Raw genomic sequence first — 17,500 nt, 5'->3', positions numbered from 1 at the left:
TCCTTCTTAGTTTCCTTTCTGAATTCATCTAGTTTCTCATTTGGCACAGGTAAGTTTGACATTACCAGATGCACCTGAGCTTCGATTTCTTCATCAGGAGAGCCGGTCTCTGGTAAGTGCGCTCTGGATAATGCATCAGCTGTATACATCTCCTTACCTGGCTTGTACTGCACGTTCACTCGATATTTTTGTAGTCTCATTAACAGTCTCCGGCTTTTTCATTATTGCTTCAAGCGGTTTGCTTTATTCAGCTTGAAGTTCTTGACCCTTGCTCTCTCTAACACTCGCCTCAGTCTGTAATCACGCTGTGCTTTTGTTTCTCCCCAGGTCAAAAGATCATCAATGTATGTCTCAATGCCTTCAATTCCCTCAAAAAGTCGCTTCAATCTGAAGCGGCCAAAAGGAGTGTTGAATGTGCAAAGGCCAGAGCTGGCTTCATCTAATCTGAGTTGCCAAAAACCTGAACTTGCATCACACACTGTAGAGTATTTGGCTTTTGAGAGTCTAAACATATTCTTAATTCCCCATTAGACTTTTCCACAATCACAATGGGGTTGACCCACTGAGTGAGCTCTTCAATTCTCTCTATTACTTTCATTGTTTCCATTCTGCTCTAGCCTGACTTCGTCATACTCATATTCTAGTCAGAATGTGAGTCTGATACTGCTCCATAGAGATTTGATTATGGGGCGTGTCTCAACCGAACCAGGAAAAAACAACTCTGCACTCAGTTGGATAGACCTACAACCAATCAGAGCAACGGAGTAAATGATGCATGTTCTTCATTCATATTTTCAACCAACAAAATGTCGCGGCTCTCTGTTCCTCTTTTAAAATGAATGCGCTGTGGATATCTTCTATAACAGACGCGATGGCGGAGTATGGCTACCGAGCCCATCCCTCTCCTCGGACAGCACGTCATATGCATTTATTCTATCTGACTTATTAATCTCATATACGCATTTATTCTATCTGACTTATTTGTAAGTGTGAACTCGTGAAATCTCAATTCTCCAGCTGCAGTCGTCTTTGTTGTAAACTAATTCAAATCAAGCGCTCTTTGGTGACGTGGGTGATTACGTAACCGCAGATCATCTGTCCATCATCGATTAAAGCCCGCCCTGGCAATTTGATTGGCTCGGCCTTTTGGGAGCCGAGCATAATTACTCCTCAACGGATCGAGTCCAGACCGAACTTCCCGACCAAAAAATGTTGTGGGCGGGGTTCGGGCTGGCACCCAGGCTAATTCTGCTCAGCTCTGTGTTCAGGTTTTCTCTCAGGGTCTCTGGAATTTTCCCAGGTGGATGAACTCTCGGAACCACATTTTCATCTATCCGGATTGTGTGCTCGCCCTCCACAGGCAACCTGTGCCCTCAAACACATCCGCACACTCCATCAAGATATCCATTTAGTCACTCAATTTCTAACCCTCCCAAATCAAAAATTTCAAGTGACCGATAACATCTAAATTTTTCAATTGGCCCAAGTGAAAATCTGTAAATTTAATTTTATAATTTACAGAATTTCACTTGGGCCAATTGAAAAATTTAGATGTTATCGGTCACTTGAAATTTTTGCTTTGGGAGGGTTAGAAATTTTTTACAGTGTACATCACTCTCTGTATGAGCCCCATTTGTTCACATGCATTAATTCCTAATATTGGCTTAGCATCTGATTTCACAACAATGAATTCCAGTACATGCATTTTCTTTTTGTATTTCACTGTCCAGTTACACTTTCCTTTCACAGGTATTTTGTCTCCGGTGTAAGCTGACAGTTTGTGGGTCTTAGTATGTTCTTTTTTCCAGTTCTTCACAGTAGGCTGTACGGGATTACACTGGTTTGCGCACCAGTATCTAGTTAAAATTTTACAAGTTTGTGCTCCAATTTCAAGTCAACTGTCCACTCATCTGTCCCTGTCTGCGTTTGCACCGCGCCCTCGAGCAGACTAGTCTCTGATCTGTGACGGCATCATCATCAACCGCATGCACTTCTTAGCAAAGTGGTTCATTTGATCACAGTTCTTGCACTGTTTGCCATATGCGGGGCAATTGCGTGATGCATGCTCCGTTCCACATCTTTTGCAATTAAAAGTGCTTGCTTTGTCTTTTTCATTCGGTTGTATTTATTTCGTTGCTCGTTTTTGCGTGTCTGCTTATGTTTCACTGCATCAACGTGCAGAGGCTTGTGCGTTGTGATCCTCGTCATGCATTTGCTTCATCTGAGCTTTTGTCATTTCTGACGTGATACACAGTCAACATAATGTCAAACTTCTCTTAAAAGTCTCTCTCTCACGGCTGACGTGATTCCACAGACGACTCGATCTCTTATAAGAGATTCCTGCAACAGTCCAATCTCGCATGACTTCGCCTTGGGCTTTAGTTCTGTAATGTATTGGCTAATGGGCATGTCCCCTTGCACACACGTGAAAAACGTATACCTCTCATAGGTTATGTTCTTTTCCGGGTTTCAGTACTCTTCAAATTTCTCCATTATTTTCGACAGACTATGTTTATCATCGTCTTCTTCAAACGTGATGGTATTATACACTTCAACCGCTTCTTCACCGGCTACATGAAGAAATAGTGAGGACTTTACCTTGGCTGGCTTGCTAGCGCTTCCCGTTGCGTCGAGATACATCTCAGATCTTTGCCGAAATCTCCTCCAGTTTTCCGACAAATTACCGTGCAGTAGATCAGGACCTGCAGGTGGCTTTAATCCTTCCATTTTCGTTACACTTATTGTTGCTTTATTTTCTTTAGTACTTTACTTCTGACACCATGTTTCGATGTGTTGTAAGGAGAAGACACGAGACCTGTTCTAGGTTTTAGCCTTGTTGGTTTTATCTGCACTTAGCCCCAACATTAATGCTTCAGGGTGGCAATAGGTGAATCATTTATTACATATCATGACAGCTTTTTTTGGTCCCTTTCAGACAAGTCACTTCACTGGCGGCCATCTTTGAAACGTCTCTGTCTTTGAAATTCTCCAAGCTGTTACATTTCATATTTGAAATGATCACAAAGGAAATCTGACAACAGTCTCACAAATTTTGTTTGCTCAAATCATTACAAAAAAACTGAATATTTAAGGCTAGACCAGCCAATGCACATGCGCAGTCCTAACCGCGCGTCTCATAACACTGACTGTTTCTATAGCAACCGGAGCTTCTAACGGCAGCGGCGGTGATGCAATGTCTTTACTGATCAGCCATTGGCTCTTTTATTTAGAAGGCGGGACTTATCCCGTCATGTTGCGCGTTGCACTTTCCTTAATTTATAGTAATACAAGTGCAGTGTCTTTCTGTATAATTTTATACATTATTATACAGTATTTCATGTATATTTCTATCAAAGGTTAGAGCACTTGAATGATCAGGGTATGTTTAAGCTGGCCTAATGTTGATATATTTTATGTGGAACATTCAGTTATCAGACTGTGTTATGTTAAAATGCAGATATGCATATTAAATTGAATGTGGACTGGTGTTTGCTAATGCATTCTGAGATTGTTGTTTTAAAACTGCCACTGTCTATGAAATCCACAGAGTTATCACTGTACAGAGGCCTTGTCTCGATGAGCTGGAGTTAGGTGTTGTCTTGCAAAACTTTTTTTTTTACAAGAATTAGAAAAATGAAGTGAAAGTCATGCAAAGGGTTTGTGTAAATGTTATTACATCTAAAAGGCATCCTGAGGCCAGATGTAGAAACTCAAAAACAAGAAAGAGGAAGTACTGAAGGTCAGGTGACACGCATAACAGGAAGACCAACGAGGTGTGACGATACCTCAACCAAAGCCACTAGAAAGCAGGTCTGCCAGGTTAGCAAAAACAAGCGTAATGCATGCTAACACTGCGGTACACAGAGGAGGAGACCAGAGGCTGTTTGTTTTTAATGGATGTCAATGCAGGAGAGGCTTCACTACGCTGAATAAACCACTTTAAGTGGGGAAACGGCTCATTTAATGGATTGACAGCCTCTCTGCTAATATGCTAACATGTTTGCTGTTAAAGTCCCCCTGTAGTCGATCATTTTATCCCTTAAAACTCATCTTTGATCACCAAAATGATATATTTAAACGTTTTAAATATCTTGACTGTAACTCGACACCCTTGCCTCATTTAGTATGCGCGGTTCAATGAATATTCAAATGAGCCCCGCCTCCACTCACTCACTCAGCTCAGAGATCCACTGGTTGACGATCACACGTTGATCTGATTGGTTACAAGGTAGTTTGTGACGTCAGAAACACCAGCGATTTCAAAGTGTGTTTTTGAGACTGTCTTTGGTTCACTGCAGTTTTAAGGAGGAAATACTCAGCAATGCTGTCGACTTATGAACTTACACATGGTTTGTCTTAAAGCAGATTAAAAACACCACATAGACACATAAACAACATTAAAAGCTGGATTTACACCACAGGGGGACTTTAAACATTAGCCCCGAAACATGCTGTCCCCGACAATTGTTCAACAGGTAAGATTCAGTTTCCGGCTCTTCTCATTCAAAGTAGAGCCACAAACCCTCACATTTCCCAATAACAAGCCTGGAGGACCATGGCATCCTCTGCTGCCTCAGAAGAGAATTAATTCTGACTTTGAATGCATTTGAGACAATAATCAAGTGAAGTATAGCCACTATAATATATATATTCCTTATAATAAGGAAAACTGGTCTTCCAGTCTTTTGATCACCTTTTACAGGTATAACCACCTGGTTTGTTGCGGATCCAGCATGCACCAGCAAAAATTTTTTGGCTTTTAGGATGAAAATGCTAGTCTTACTGTTATCTATGAGCACGTGTGCTCCAAAACAATGACAAAATTTGCATTTAGAAGATATAAGCTTTCAAAACTTAGAGTCTCTCACTTCCGCCACTATGGATGAGTGATTTTAATGACATCACTGCGCTCCGCCCCCTACATTATACACAGACGCTGAAGCTGTGGCTGAAATCGGTCATGAATGACACATGGTGATGAATGACACATAATGCACTATATAGGGGATAGGGAACGATTCAGACAGTGTGAATATGTTTTCCATTGGGGCGAATGAAGTCTGGTTTCACGTCAGCGTCACGATAGTAGAGTGGATCATGTGATCGAGTCGCCGCGGACCAGAAAACGTATCGGATCCATTTGAATTCTGCACAGAATGATATTTCAAAGCAATATGGAGGAGATTAGGAGGAGAAACGGTTGGAGATTAGGAGGAAACTGCGGCTTTAATGAGCTCAACGGCTCTGAGCTGTGATATAAACCAAACGCTATTGGCTATTTTAAAAAAGGGGAGGAGCTGTTTGATATGCCCCGCCCCCTCTCTTCCTGTTTCAGTGGAAATTACGTCAACACATTGAATGATGCTGTGCGTTTCAAGGCACTTCAGTGGGACTTTAAGAACACTTCATATCTTTTGCAAACATGGTCATATAATAATCAGCATCTAAGGGGTCGTGTACACGACATTGATTTCAAACAAAAACGTTTGTGTTTTTTGGCCGTTCAGTTACACGACAACGACATTTTGAGGGCCTGAAAGAACAACAAAAGTGCAAATTTTTGACAACGATACCGTTATCGTCTCTGTGTAAACTAAAAAACACAGTGACATCATGTGTATTACGTGCTCAGTCTATAGGCGCGTAGTGTTTCTTCACATCGCCACCTACTGGCCTGGCAGCAGAATGCAGCGTGTGAACGGGATCATTTTGACAACGCTGTCGTTGTCTGTACATGGAAAAAAAAAACACAAAGGAAAAACTTTTCAATCACTGTCATGCAAACGTACCCTGAAACCCCTGTTAAACTCCACTGAGAGTGATGAAATAGAGTTTCAACACATCACAACACACACTTTCACAATGGCTGAATAATCCTCTGACAGGAAGTCAGTACCACCCAAGAAAACCTCTTATGAAGAAGAAACATATCCAGTGGTTTATTTGTTTATGTAAAGCGCTTTGAGATTTGAGACCGTTATAAAGGCGCTATATAAAATAAAGGTTTTATATATATATATATATATATATATATATATATATATATATATATATATATGAAGAGTTCAGATGTAAAAGCCTCTAAGTGCCATCTGAAATTTCCTCCTAGAATGATAATTTTTATGAAGCTCGTATATTTAAGTTCAGCAATTTCACTTAAATGGCAATGAAAATGACCTATTAATTGTCATTTAAGTGAAATAACTGAACTGAAATATACAAGCTTGATAAAAATTATCATTCTAGAAGAAAATTTCAGATGGCACTTACAGGCTTTTGCATCTGAACTCTTCATATATATATATATATATATATATATATATATATATATATATATATTTTTTTTTTTTTATATATATATATATATATATATATATATATAATATATCCAATTGTGGGGAAGCATGCCAAAGTTAAAATAAATGTACATTAATTTCATTTAAAATAACTGAATAAATGAGTAATTAATAAACTAACTGAGTAAAAAGTAAAAAGTCTCACATAAACACCAGTGACCAGATACTCTTTAATTCATTGATATGCTATAAGACAGCTTTTATACACATTAAAGGCTTTTAATAATACTGGCTCTGGTTCAAACTCTATTAAAAGGGAAGCAGGTGCAAGTTTTCATCGGATCCACCTGTGAAGAGTAGAAAACGGGGAAGTGTGGCGACTGTGAGAGAGCTTGAAGAGGAACGCGAGTCGTTCTTGAACCTTTACATTAACAGTCACACAACAGCGAATGTTTCTCCTGAGAGCTGGCGTGGCACACACACACTCCTGCAGTCCAGAGTAATGTTCAGAGCCAGCCATCGTGAAGCAAGAGAGACGGACGGTGCACGACGAGAACAGTGAGTTAATGCTTTAACTAGGAAAGGCAAAAATAATAATAAAAATAAACCAACATTTCATAGACATGGAGATGTTCATGAGGAAGGGAACAGTGCCGGTGAAAGAGCGGTGATCGCGTGAAGGACGGAAAAATCATCTTCAAAAGAAAGAGTAAAAAAGTGCTGAGGATAAAGTGATTTCAAGTAACAGGAGTTGTTTATAAAAGGGGAGGGACCAAAGGCGAGGGAAAGCGTCCTATTGGCTGACATGTTGTTGGCTCCTCCCTTTACAGCATGTGACAGGAGCTTCGTCCAATCGGTTGAGGAATCAGTCTGACGTCACTTCTCCTCCAGTCACAGCCTGAGGATGAGAACACACAGACTGAAGCGCTACAGCCACCGTGGAGATCTGCACACAAACGCTCATATTTCACCACAAAATATGAAGAAAAAATGATATTTTGAATAACAAAAATTAGTTTTTATGACTTTTCTTTTCACATTATTTTCATGACAGTTGTAAAAACCTCTGCAGTGTGAAGAAAACACATGCGTGATCTTCTCTGAGCTGGTGAAGCAGAACTGTGCGGTTGTGTTGTAGTAGTGTTTGTTGGACTGAAGTGTGTAGTCGAGTCGTGCTTGCGATGAAGGTTCGGGGTGAAGAACTAGTTCACTCGCGCTCAGATTGAGATGTGATGTGCAAATGTATATTATGAGGAAATGAAAGTGTTTGTGAGCTCTGATGTAAACCTGTTGTTCTACGCCAACACAACATTAGGAGACTTTAAACAGCATGATCGGGCACTTTAAATAACAGCGAGAGTTCGATTTTTGGTCATTAAATTAACTTCATTTTCTTCATGCAAAATATAATGTCTTATTCTTTCTTATTTTTGCTTTTGATTTTGGGGTGAAATATGAGCTGAACATGTTATTAGTGAGAATGACACACAAGACAAACGAGCAGAACGAGATCTCAGTGAAGCTCAAACACAGACACACACTCTTTATCCTGCAGACCGGCGCTCTGAGTCAACACACACTCAATCCATCTGACCTTAATCTCACAGGTGACACACACACACACACGCTAAACTGACCCCTAAACCTGCCCATCACTCACACACACACACACACACACACACACACACACTTAAACTCACTCACTCTCTCACACACACCTGAGGTTGTGCTTTATTGATGGGCACTCGGCTCTTGGTCCCCATCTTCAGATTTTCCTGTCCGTTGAGAAGATGGAGCTGCTGACAACTGCTTCTGAAACACACACACACACACACACACACACACACACACACACACACACACACACACAGAGTTAGTCGTAAGCAGAACAATACAGAACAATAATTAGTCTTCATCCAAAGAAACCTGTCTTTTAAATGCCACACACTCCAAAATATGATCATCCTCGACGTGTGGGTCTCATATTATAAATATGTGTTTAATATTATTTTGAAAATATATAAATTCTATTATGCTAAAATTTAAATTGGATTAAAAAAATGTCTTGGTTGAATGACATTTCTTAAAACCATAAATCAGTGTAATGTTTTAATAAATTATATTATTATTATTATTATGACTGCTACTGGATAAGCACATTCTCCTCTAAAGACATGAATATATTTCTGTCATGATCTCTAATAAACGTGAGAGTGTGTACCTGGAGTCTCTTCTTGGGCTCAGTGGCGCCCCCTGCTGTTGCTTCTCCCTGCTGGCCATCACACTGCTTACACACACGCATGTTCCTGCTCTCACACACCCTCGAACACTTCCCACACACAGCCTGCAGACACACAGCTCACGTTAGAGAGAGTGTGTGTGTGTGTGTGTGTGTGTGTGTGTGTGTGTGTGTGCGTGAGTGTGTTAGTGTGTGTGAGTGTGTGTGTGTGTGTGTGTGAGAGAGTGTGTTAGTTTGAGTGTGTTAGTGTGTGTGTGTGTGTGTGTGTGTGTGTGTGTGTGTGTGTGTGTGTGTGAACTCACGTACCGCTCCGCAGATCTTGCAGTGATGTTTGCGTTTGGTGAAATGGAAGGTCTCACTGCAGACTTTGCACGTCTCTCGTTCCTTCTCCCGCCTCTTGGAGCTCTTCTACACACACACACACACACACACACACACACACACACACACACACACACACACACACACACGCAAATACAAATACACACACAGGTAAACACAGGTTGAGATCTGCAGTGTGTGTGAGTGTGTGTGTGTGTGTGTGTGTGTGTGTGTGTGTATGTGTGTGTATGTGTGTGTGTGTGTGTGTGTGTGTGTGTGTGTGTGTGTGTGTGTGTGTGTGTGTGTGTGTGTCTCACCCGCTCCTGCTGAGTTCCCTCCGTCTCACCTGAGCTCCATGAGCCCTAAGATCAAAACACACAATCACACATCAGTTCCTTTAAACATCAACGTCTGGAGCACACAGACGGTGTAAAGGACCAGAGTGAAGTTGCTTGTGTGTGTGTGTGTGTGTGTGTGTGTGTGTGTGTGTGTGTGTGTGTGTGTGTGTGTGTGTGTGTGTGTGTGTGTGTGTGTGTGTGTGTGTCTGTACCGCTGCGTCAGGTGTGTGTTCATCCTCTCTGCTGAAGGAACTGTTGAAAGCTTTGAACGTCTCGCTGTTCTGCTTGTGCTTCTCGATCGTCGCTGAAATCACCTGAACACACACAACACTGATGAAGCTTCACACACAACCTGAACACACACAACACTGATGAAGCTTCACACACAACCTGAACACACACAACACTGATGAAGCTTCACACACAACCAAAGCTCTGGTCACTGTACATTTTTTACACACATTTTTAGAATATATACCCATCTTGGTGTTTCCATCCAGCGTTTTTTTTTTTTAAATGCGATATCCCAAAATTCACTATTGAGCCACAGTGAACTGAATCAAACGATTCACTGAAAAGATCCGACTCAAAAGAGCCACTTGTTCATGAATCATTTCTCTCCAAAACGTGTCGATTAGATAAATGTCATGATTTTTCATAAATAGCTTTCACATCCCTCTTCATTGTCTTCCACACTATTACATGGAATTCGAGTAAGTTTATCCTTTTATGTTCAACAGTATAAAGTCACACAGGTTTGAAAGAAGACGAGGGTGAGTAAATGACGACGAGATTTTCATTGTTGGGTGAACTGTCCCTTTAAAGTCAACACGAAATGTATTTGACAAGGATAAATTTAGGACCAGTGAAAAGTGTCTCTACGAAGAGTTGTTTCAGAGGCAGGATATTTTATTTTGATGGAAATTATAAATGTTTCCTCTTTAGAGTAATGTGAATTTGTTGAATAGTAAGAGCAGGATTAGATGAGATAGATGAGCATGAGTGGAAATTCATTAGGCGTTCAATCCTGTAGCGCTGAAACCCTATTGTAATTGTTAGGATTGTCAAAGCTAAAAGTTTGGTTCAGACCAAACCGTAAGTTGTAGAGACGTGAAACTTTGAGCGCTGGTAGTACTCACACCCTCTACAATGCCACCAAGTCTCGCCCCAATCGGCCTGATGGTGGCGCTAGAGCGATCAAAAGTACATAATGGCCCATTAACTCCTAAACCGTTCGTCGCAAGCTCAAGTGTCTTATATCGTTGGAATCATTGGCTCAAGATGAACTAAACGGAGGCGATCGTCATCGAGTGAAATTTAAAGATGTACTGAATGCCTAATTAAAAGGGTCATAAGCACTCTAAAGCAGGGTTATTATAGTTAACTAAAACTAAAACCATAAAAAAACATTCCTTACTCAAAATAAAACATTACACTCAGATCTCACTTAAAGTCCCCCTGTGGTGTAAATCCAGCGTTTAATGTTGTTTATGTGTCTATGTGGTGTTTTTAATCTGCTTTAAGTCAAAGCATGTGTAAATTCATAAGTCGACAGCATTGCTGAGTATTTCCTCCTTAAAACTGCAGTGAACCAAAGACAGTCTCAAAAACACGCTTTGAAATCGCTGGTGTTTCTGACGTCACAAACTACCTTGTAACCAATCAGATCAACGTGTGATCGTCAACCAGTGGATCTCTGAGCTGAGTGAGTGAGTGGAGGCAGGGCTCATTCACATATTCATAGAACTGCGCATACTAAATGAGGCAAGGGTGTCGAGTTACAGTCAAGATATTTTAAGTGATCAAACATGAGTTTTATGGGATAAAATTATTGACTACAGGGGGACTTTAAGTATATTCTTAGAAAAAAAACTACTTAAAATGAAAATAACATACTTTAAAAACATGCTAACGTGTGTCTGTAATTCTGTGACGTTTAACATTTGTGTAATGAGAATAACTCACTTTTATCCAGCCCTCCTTCTCCTCAGCCGTCCTGAGACAAAAACACATTCAGAGTTCACATACTGTGTATTTGTCCATCAAGTTTCCTAAAGATTGTGTCTTCAACAAGTGAGTTTCAGTTTTAAGATGTTTGGAATGGCTCCAAACATTCATGAATTACCATCATTTAAAGGATTAGTTCACTTCAGAATTAACATTTCCTGATAATCTACTCTCCTCTACGTCATCCAAGATGTTCATGTCTTTCTTTCTTCAGTCGAAAAGAAATAAAGGTTTTTGAGGAAAACACTCCAGGATGTTTCTCCATATAGTGACTTTAATGGGGTCCAACGGGTTGAAGGTCCAGATGTGAGTTTCAGTGCAGCTTCAAAGTCTCGACACGATCCAGCCGAGGAATGATTCATTGATTGATTACTTTTTTATCCCCATGGGGAAATTTTTGTTGCTTGTGTTTCAACATGCGTACACAAAGAACCAACAATGTACATAAATATAAAAACACGAAATAATAAAAAAAATAAGAGTCTTATCTAGCCAAACCATCAGTCATTATCTACAAAAAAAAAAAACATTTATATACTTTTTAACAACAGATGCTCGTTTTGCAGTGGCTGTGATGCGACACACATTACGTGATCAGTTTGAAAGGTCACGTGTGTTCCCGTTCAGAATTGTAGGGAAGGGTGAAAAACTCATCCCAATCGTCAAACATCGTTGTTTTACCTTTTATTCATTTTGTAAATGGTGTTTGACTTAGTCTTTGCATGTTCAGTTTGTAAACACTAGGTCTGTTCTTACGCCTATGTCACACTTGACCTTTCAACGTGATTATGTATTGTGTGGCGCATCACAGCTAGTGCAAGACGAGCATTTGTGGTTAAAAGTATACAAATGTTTATTTTGTTCTAAAATGTCCGCTGGTGTGTCTAGATAAGACTCTTATTCCTCGGCTGGATCGTGTCGAGACTTTGAAGCTGCACTGAAACTCACATCTGGACCTTAGACCCGTTGGACCCCATTGAAGTCACTATATGGAGAACAATCCTGGGATGTTTTCTTAATTTCTTTCCGACTGAAGAAAGAAATACATGAATATATTGGATGACGTGGAGGAGAGTAAATTATCAGGAAATGTTAATTCTGAAGTAAACTAATCCTTTAAGTTCAGATCTATGATCAAAAAGGGGGTCGACAGGTCAAATTTCAGCAGCAAGAATATTGAGATTCGGTCATAATGCTGAAGGATATCAGGGTGTTCGGTTAGGGGTTGGGGTTAGGGGTTGGGGTTAGGGGTTAGGGGTTGGGGTTAGGGGTAAGGGGTTAGGGGTTAGGGGTTGGGGTTAGGGGTTAGGGGTTGGGGTTAGGCCTCACCTGGCCTGCAGTTCGAGCGAGCGCTGTTTGCCGATGATGGTGAACGCGTGCGGGACGTTCTGCTTGACGTTTCCCTGAACCTGGAGAAAATCAGCATGTGATAAGATGAAGACATAAGATTAAGATTCAACTTTATTGTCATTGCACATGTTACAGAACAAGGCAACGAAATACAGTTAGCGTCTAACCAGCAGTGCATTTGTAACAGTTATTTACATATATACAGTTGATAGTAAATATGAATGGGTAGTAAATATGAATAATCCGAACAGCAGTAGGCTATATAGAAAAATAATATGATTATGAACATTACTAACATATGTACAAAAAGATAAAAGATAAAAGTGAACATGCAGCTGAATGAACGAACGAGTCGTACCTCCATCCCGGCGATATCGATGCGCTCTCGAACGCTAAACTTCTGTCCCATCAGCCTCAGCTTGGGCACACAATACAGCACCATGTTGTTGAACTGTCAAAACAGAAACATCATCATCAACATAATCCTTCTGTGTATTCATTATCTAATAAACGTGTTAAGCTGTAATAAACGAGCAGATTCTTTCAAGGAGAAGTTTAGCAGAACACAGTGTATATGTGTGAATAAATACCCTTTTTTTCAGCTTAATTGCTGCACGATTGAGGATAAATTGAAAATCACGATTATTTGTTTAAAAGAGATCATGATTCTCCCGCGATTGTGAACATACAAATAAACAAAATATCATAATTTACTGATGTTCTGACAAAATGTTAATTGCTGCAGTCTATTTAAAAAATACTTGTTAAAAAAACAAAAAAAACAGGTGTGAGTGAATGATTCAATGACTCACTCATAAAGACTTCACTTGTTTCATCACTGGATGAATCAGTGGCTGTGTCCGAAAACGTATTATGAATAATTACTTCACAAACGCTACAAAAGTATGTTCTATATAGTATGAATGTAATCTGGACATACTACATCCGCCATTTTGTCATTATCATGTGATCTACCAGTATCGGTCGCATCGCTTCACAGTGATTCATAAATCCTCTCCCGTGGCCTCATGGGATAGTAAAGTGTTCATCATATACACACTTCAGGATCTCACTGGAAGTAGTAGATCATCCGGGTCCTTTTAGCCTACTCTTTTATGAGGACTGTGAATTCAGACATACTACTTCTGTCACCTACAGTTTTTTGCCTACTATATAGTAGGTAAGTATGAGATTTCAGACACAGCTGTTGTTTTTGAACGGATCTCTTGAATGAATGATTCAATGACTCACTCATAAAGACTTTATTTGTTTCATTACTACAAGAATTAGCGTTTTTGAACGAATCTCTTAAGTGAATGATTCAATGACTCACTCATAAAGATTTCACTGGTTTCATTACTGGATGAATCAGTGTTTCTGAATGAGTCTCTTGAGTGAATGATTCAATGACAAACACATATTTTAGCAGTCTCCTGTCGCCACCTACTGGTGTAACGACGTAATCAATACAATCTTTATTTGAAGCATCAAGTTACTTTTAAAAGCTGATTTGCTCTATTCTGATCTCTACTGTGGACATCAGTGTTTATATCTGGACTATAATCTTTTCTCCCAGCACTTCTGTGATAATCTGAGTGATTGTAAGACAGAAATAATGAAGCTGTGATGTTGAAAAGACAGTTAGTGAAGCTGTTTATATCTATTCATGACGACGGCTCTCTCTGGATCAGAACACACATCTGAATGTTGCTGTGATCAAAGGTTTAACAGACAGAGCAGAATCACTGTCATTGAGGAATAAGATCACTGGTGTTTGAGTCCAGATCGCCGTCTTTTAATGGTTAACCGTGCAGCTCTATTTCATAGTATGAGAAAAGAACATCATCAACTTCATTCTGGGTGAACCAACCGTTCTAGTTTTGCTTCAACAAGTCACAAGCCTTGATAACCCTTGAAGCAAGAAGAATTTTTAGACATTGATAACTGATCAAAAGCTAAAGAGACGCACCAGATAGAGGTATCGGTCCTGTGCGGTGCCGTTCTTCGCCGACATCTTCTTGAGGTGACCTTCTTTAATAAACTCATTAGCTGGATTAACAATGTCCTCCTCTCCGCCCAACCGCTCGTACACCTCCAACAGCTTGTGCATCTTCTCCTGCGCACGCACACACACACACACACGCGCACACACACACGCACACGCACACACGCACAAGCACACACACGCGCACACACACACACACACACACACACGCGCACACGCACACGCACACGCACACGCACACACACACACAAAGAGAGGGACAGTCATTTGTAATGTTTTGTATTCACAAACTCAATAGATGAAAAGAAGAACTGTGATTGGCCGCATGACAGCATTAGAAAGAGAGCGATAGAGAAGTGAGAGTGATATAGACCACTTCTACCCAGGAGACCCTGCTCACTCACACAGACAGGAAATGGAATCAGCACATCCTGTCTGGGAGATGACATGAAGAAATCAAGGAAGAGCTCTCACCATTTTCCTGATGGCAGCGTTGGAGTGGTTTGCAGCGGTGGAGATCAGCTCCAGAGCATCTGACACACACACACACACACACACACACACACACACACACACACACACATCAGTCACTTCTTTATAATCAAACATTATTAAAAAATGGTCAGCTCAGACATTTACATATTATAACTCATTTAAACATCAGTTTCGTCTCAGATGCTTCTCTTAAATTTGTGACACAAATATAGTCAATATGGAAAGATTAACAGGCTTACCTGTCACATGTTTTAGTAATAATTATAAATTAGGAATGTTCATAAAGATAATGTTTAGAAAGATTAAACACTCAAAACTCATCCTGTGAAAACTGGTACTTTACAACCTTTTATCGGTTCAATTTGTCAACTTCAAATTTGGAACAAAACTTTTACTAAGATTTTATAGCAATTATTTTTGTAAAATGTATATTTTATATAAAATAAAAAATGTTAAGTTCAGTACATTTGCTTTACAGTAAACCATTTTTTTTTACTGCAATAATCAAACCAAACTTTTATTACAAAGCATTCATGAACTACAACCATTTAATGCATGTCTATGCTCAGAAAGAGAGAGGTTAAATAAATATATAATAAAATTATTAAGTATGTCATGAATGTTGCAATCAATAAATAAAAGTATAAATAATGAAGTATAAAAATACAATGTAAGCATATATAAATAAATTAAGAATGTATAATAATTGTTCATGACTGTGCAGTGATGTGAAGCTCTGGGTGCTTAAAAAAATAAAAATCTAATATTTAAATATGATATTTTGGTGATCAAAGATGAGTTTTAAGGGATAAAATGATCGTCTACAGGGGGACTTTAATGTTTTTCCAAATAATATTTATATTTCAGTTTGATTTAAAGGATAATGACGAGGCGAAACTCACTCTCGGCGTCTCTGCGGTCCACGGCTCCGGCCGGGAGCTTCTTCAGGTAGTCTTTGAGCAGGAGCTCGTAACGGGGAATACGCTGAACCGGCTCCAGCATGTGATGCTGCAGCGTCAGGTTCCCACACACGTCCTGCTTCTGCACACACACACACACACACACACACACACACACACACACACACACACACACATGAGTTCCTCACACATCTGTCATCACACACACATGAGTTCCTCACACATGTGTCATCACATACACACGAGTGTATCACGGATCTCCATCACACCTGGATGTTCTGCACACACACACACACACACACACACACACACACACACACACACATGAGTTCCTCACACATCTGTCATCACACACACACATGAGTTCCTCACACATCTGTCATCACACACACACATGAGTTCCTCACACGTGTCATCACATACACACGAGTGTATCAGGGATCTCCATCACACCTGGATGTTCTGCACACAGACACACACACACACACACACACACACACACACACACACAAGTGTATCAGGGATCTCCATCACACCTGGATGTTCTGCACACAGACACACACACACACACACACACACACACACACACACACACACACACACACACACACACACACACACACACGAGTGTATCAGGGATCTCCATCACACCTGGATGTTCTGCACACAGACACACACACACACACACACACACACACACACACGAGTGTATAATGGATCTCCTTCACACCTGGATGTTCTGAACCACACACACAGACACAGACACAGACACAGACACACACACACACGAGTGTATCAGGGATCTCCATCACACCTGGATGTTCTGCACCACACACACACACACACACAAGAGTGTATAATGGATCTCCTTCACACCTGTATGTTCTGCACCACACACAGACACACACACAGACACACACACAGACACACACACAGACACACACACAGACACACACACACACACACACACACACACACCTGTATGTTCTGCACCACACTCTTGAAGACGCCTGAGCGCTGAGTCCACGTGTTCACCAGCTCCATCGCCCGATCGAAGTTCTTCACGTACTCGCCGTACATCTTCAGGAACGGCGCTAACTTCTGCAGGATGTCTCCTATGCGGGGATTACAGCTCCTGACACACACACACACACACACACACACTCATTTATTTATTTATCATTCTGCTATATTCTGAACGCTCACTACTATTTAACGACTAGGGCTGGGAAAGGGCCTCACGATTCGATACATATTGCGATACATGTGTCACGATACGATACATCACGATATATTGCGATTCGATACATATTGATACGTGTCACAATCTGATATATTACGGTATATTGCGATACGATACATATCGCGATATATGTGTCACGATACCATCATGATACTATACATATTGCGATACGTCACAATATATTGCGATACGATACATATTGTGATATATTGCAATACTTTTTAAAAAAAAAATCAAAAATGTAAAAAATAATGGAAGTGAAAATACAGCTTGCTGTGAACCAGCT

The 17,500-nt window shown here is 40.3% G+C and overlaps 1 protein-coding gene across 5 annotated transcripts in view; it reads right to left on the bottom strand.

Moving 5' to 3' along the window:
• Positions 1–6,766: 6,766 nt before the first annotated feature.
• fgd (faciogenital dysplasia) overlaps positions 6,767–17,500 on the bottom strand; it is a 68,538-nt gene continuing 57,804 nt past the window's right edge. For 4 of the 5 annotated variants that reach the window (XM_079896308.1, XM_079896306.1, XM_079896310.1 and 1 more), the window contains 13 exons: positions 16,950–17,106; positions 15,954–16,092; positions 15,031–15,089; positions 14,521–14,667; positions 12,910–13,002; positions 12,531–12,610; positions 11,160–11,190; positions 9,407–9,508; positions 9,174–9,218; positions 8,842–8,943; positions 8,518–8,640; positions 8,015–8,108; positions 6,767–7,194 (listed from right to left, as the gene is read on the bottom strand). In XM_079896308.1, coding sequence (XP_079752434.1) covers positions 8,028–8,108; positions 8,518–8,640; positions 8,842–8,943; positions 9,174–9,218; positions 9,407–9,508; positions 11,160–11,190; positions 12,531–12,610; positions 12,910–13,002; positions 14,521–14,667; positions 15,031–15,089; positions 15,954–16,092; positions 16,950–17,106 — 1,159 coding nt within the window. In that variant the 3' untranslated portion in view covers positions 6,767–7,194; positions 8,015–8,027. The remainder of the gene's footprint in view (positions 7,195–8,014; positions 8,109–8,517; positions 8,641–8,841; positions 8,944–9,173; positions 9,219–9,406; positions 9,509–11,159; positions 11,191–12,530; positions 12,611–12,909; positions 13,003–14,520; positions 14,668–15,030; positions 15,090–15,953; positions 16,093–16,949; positions 17,107–17,500) is intronic. The other variant, XM_079896307.1, reaches the window with a different exon arrangement.

Source organism: Squalius cephalus (genome assembly GCF_949319135.1).
Source record: "Squalius cephalus genome assembly, chromosome: 16".
Classification (NCBI taxonomy): Eukaryota; Metazoa; Chordata; class Actinopteri; order Cypriniformes; family Leuciscidae; genus Squalius; species Squalius cephalus.
The sequence above is the reverse complement of the archived record's forward strand: the minus strand, read 5'-3'. Positions and strand labels throughout refer to the sequence as shown.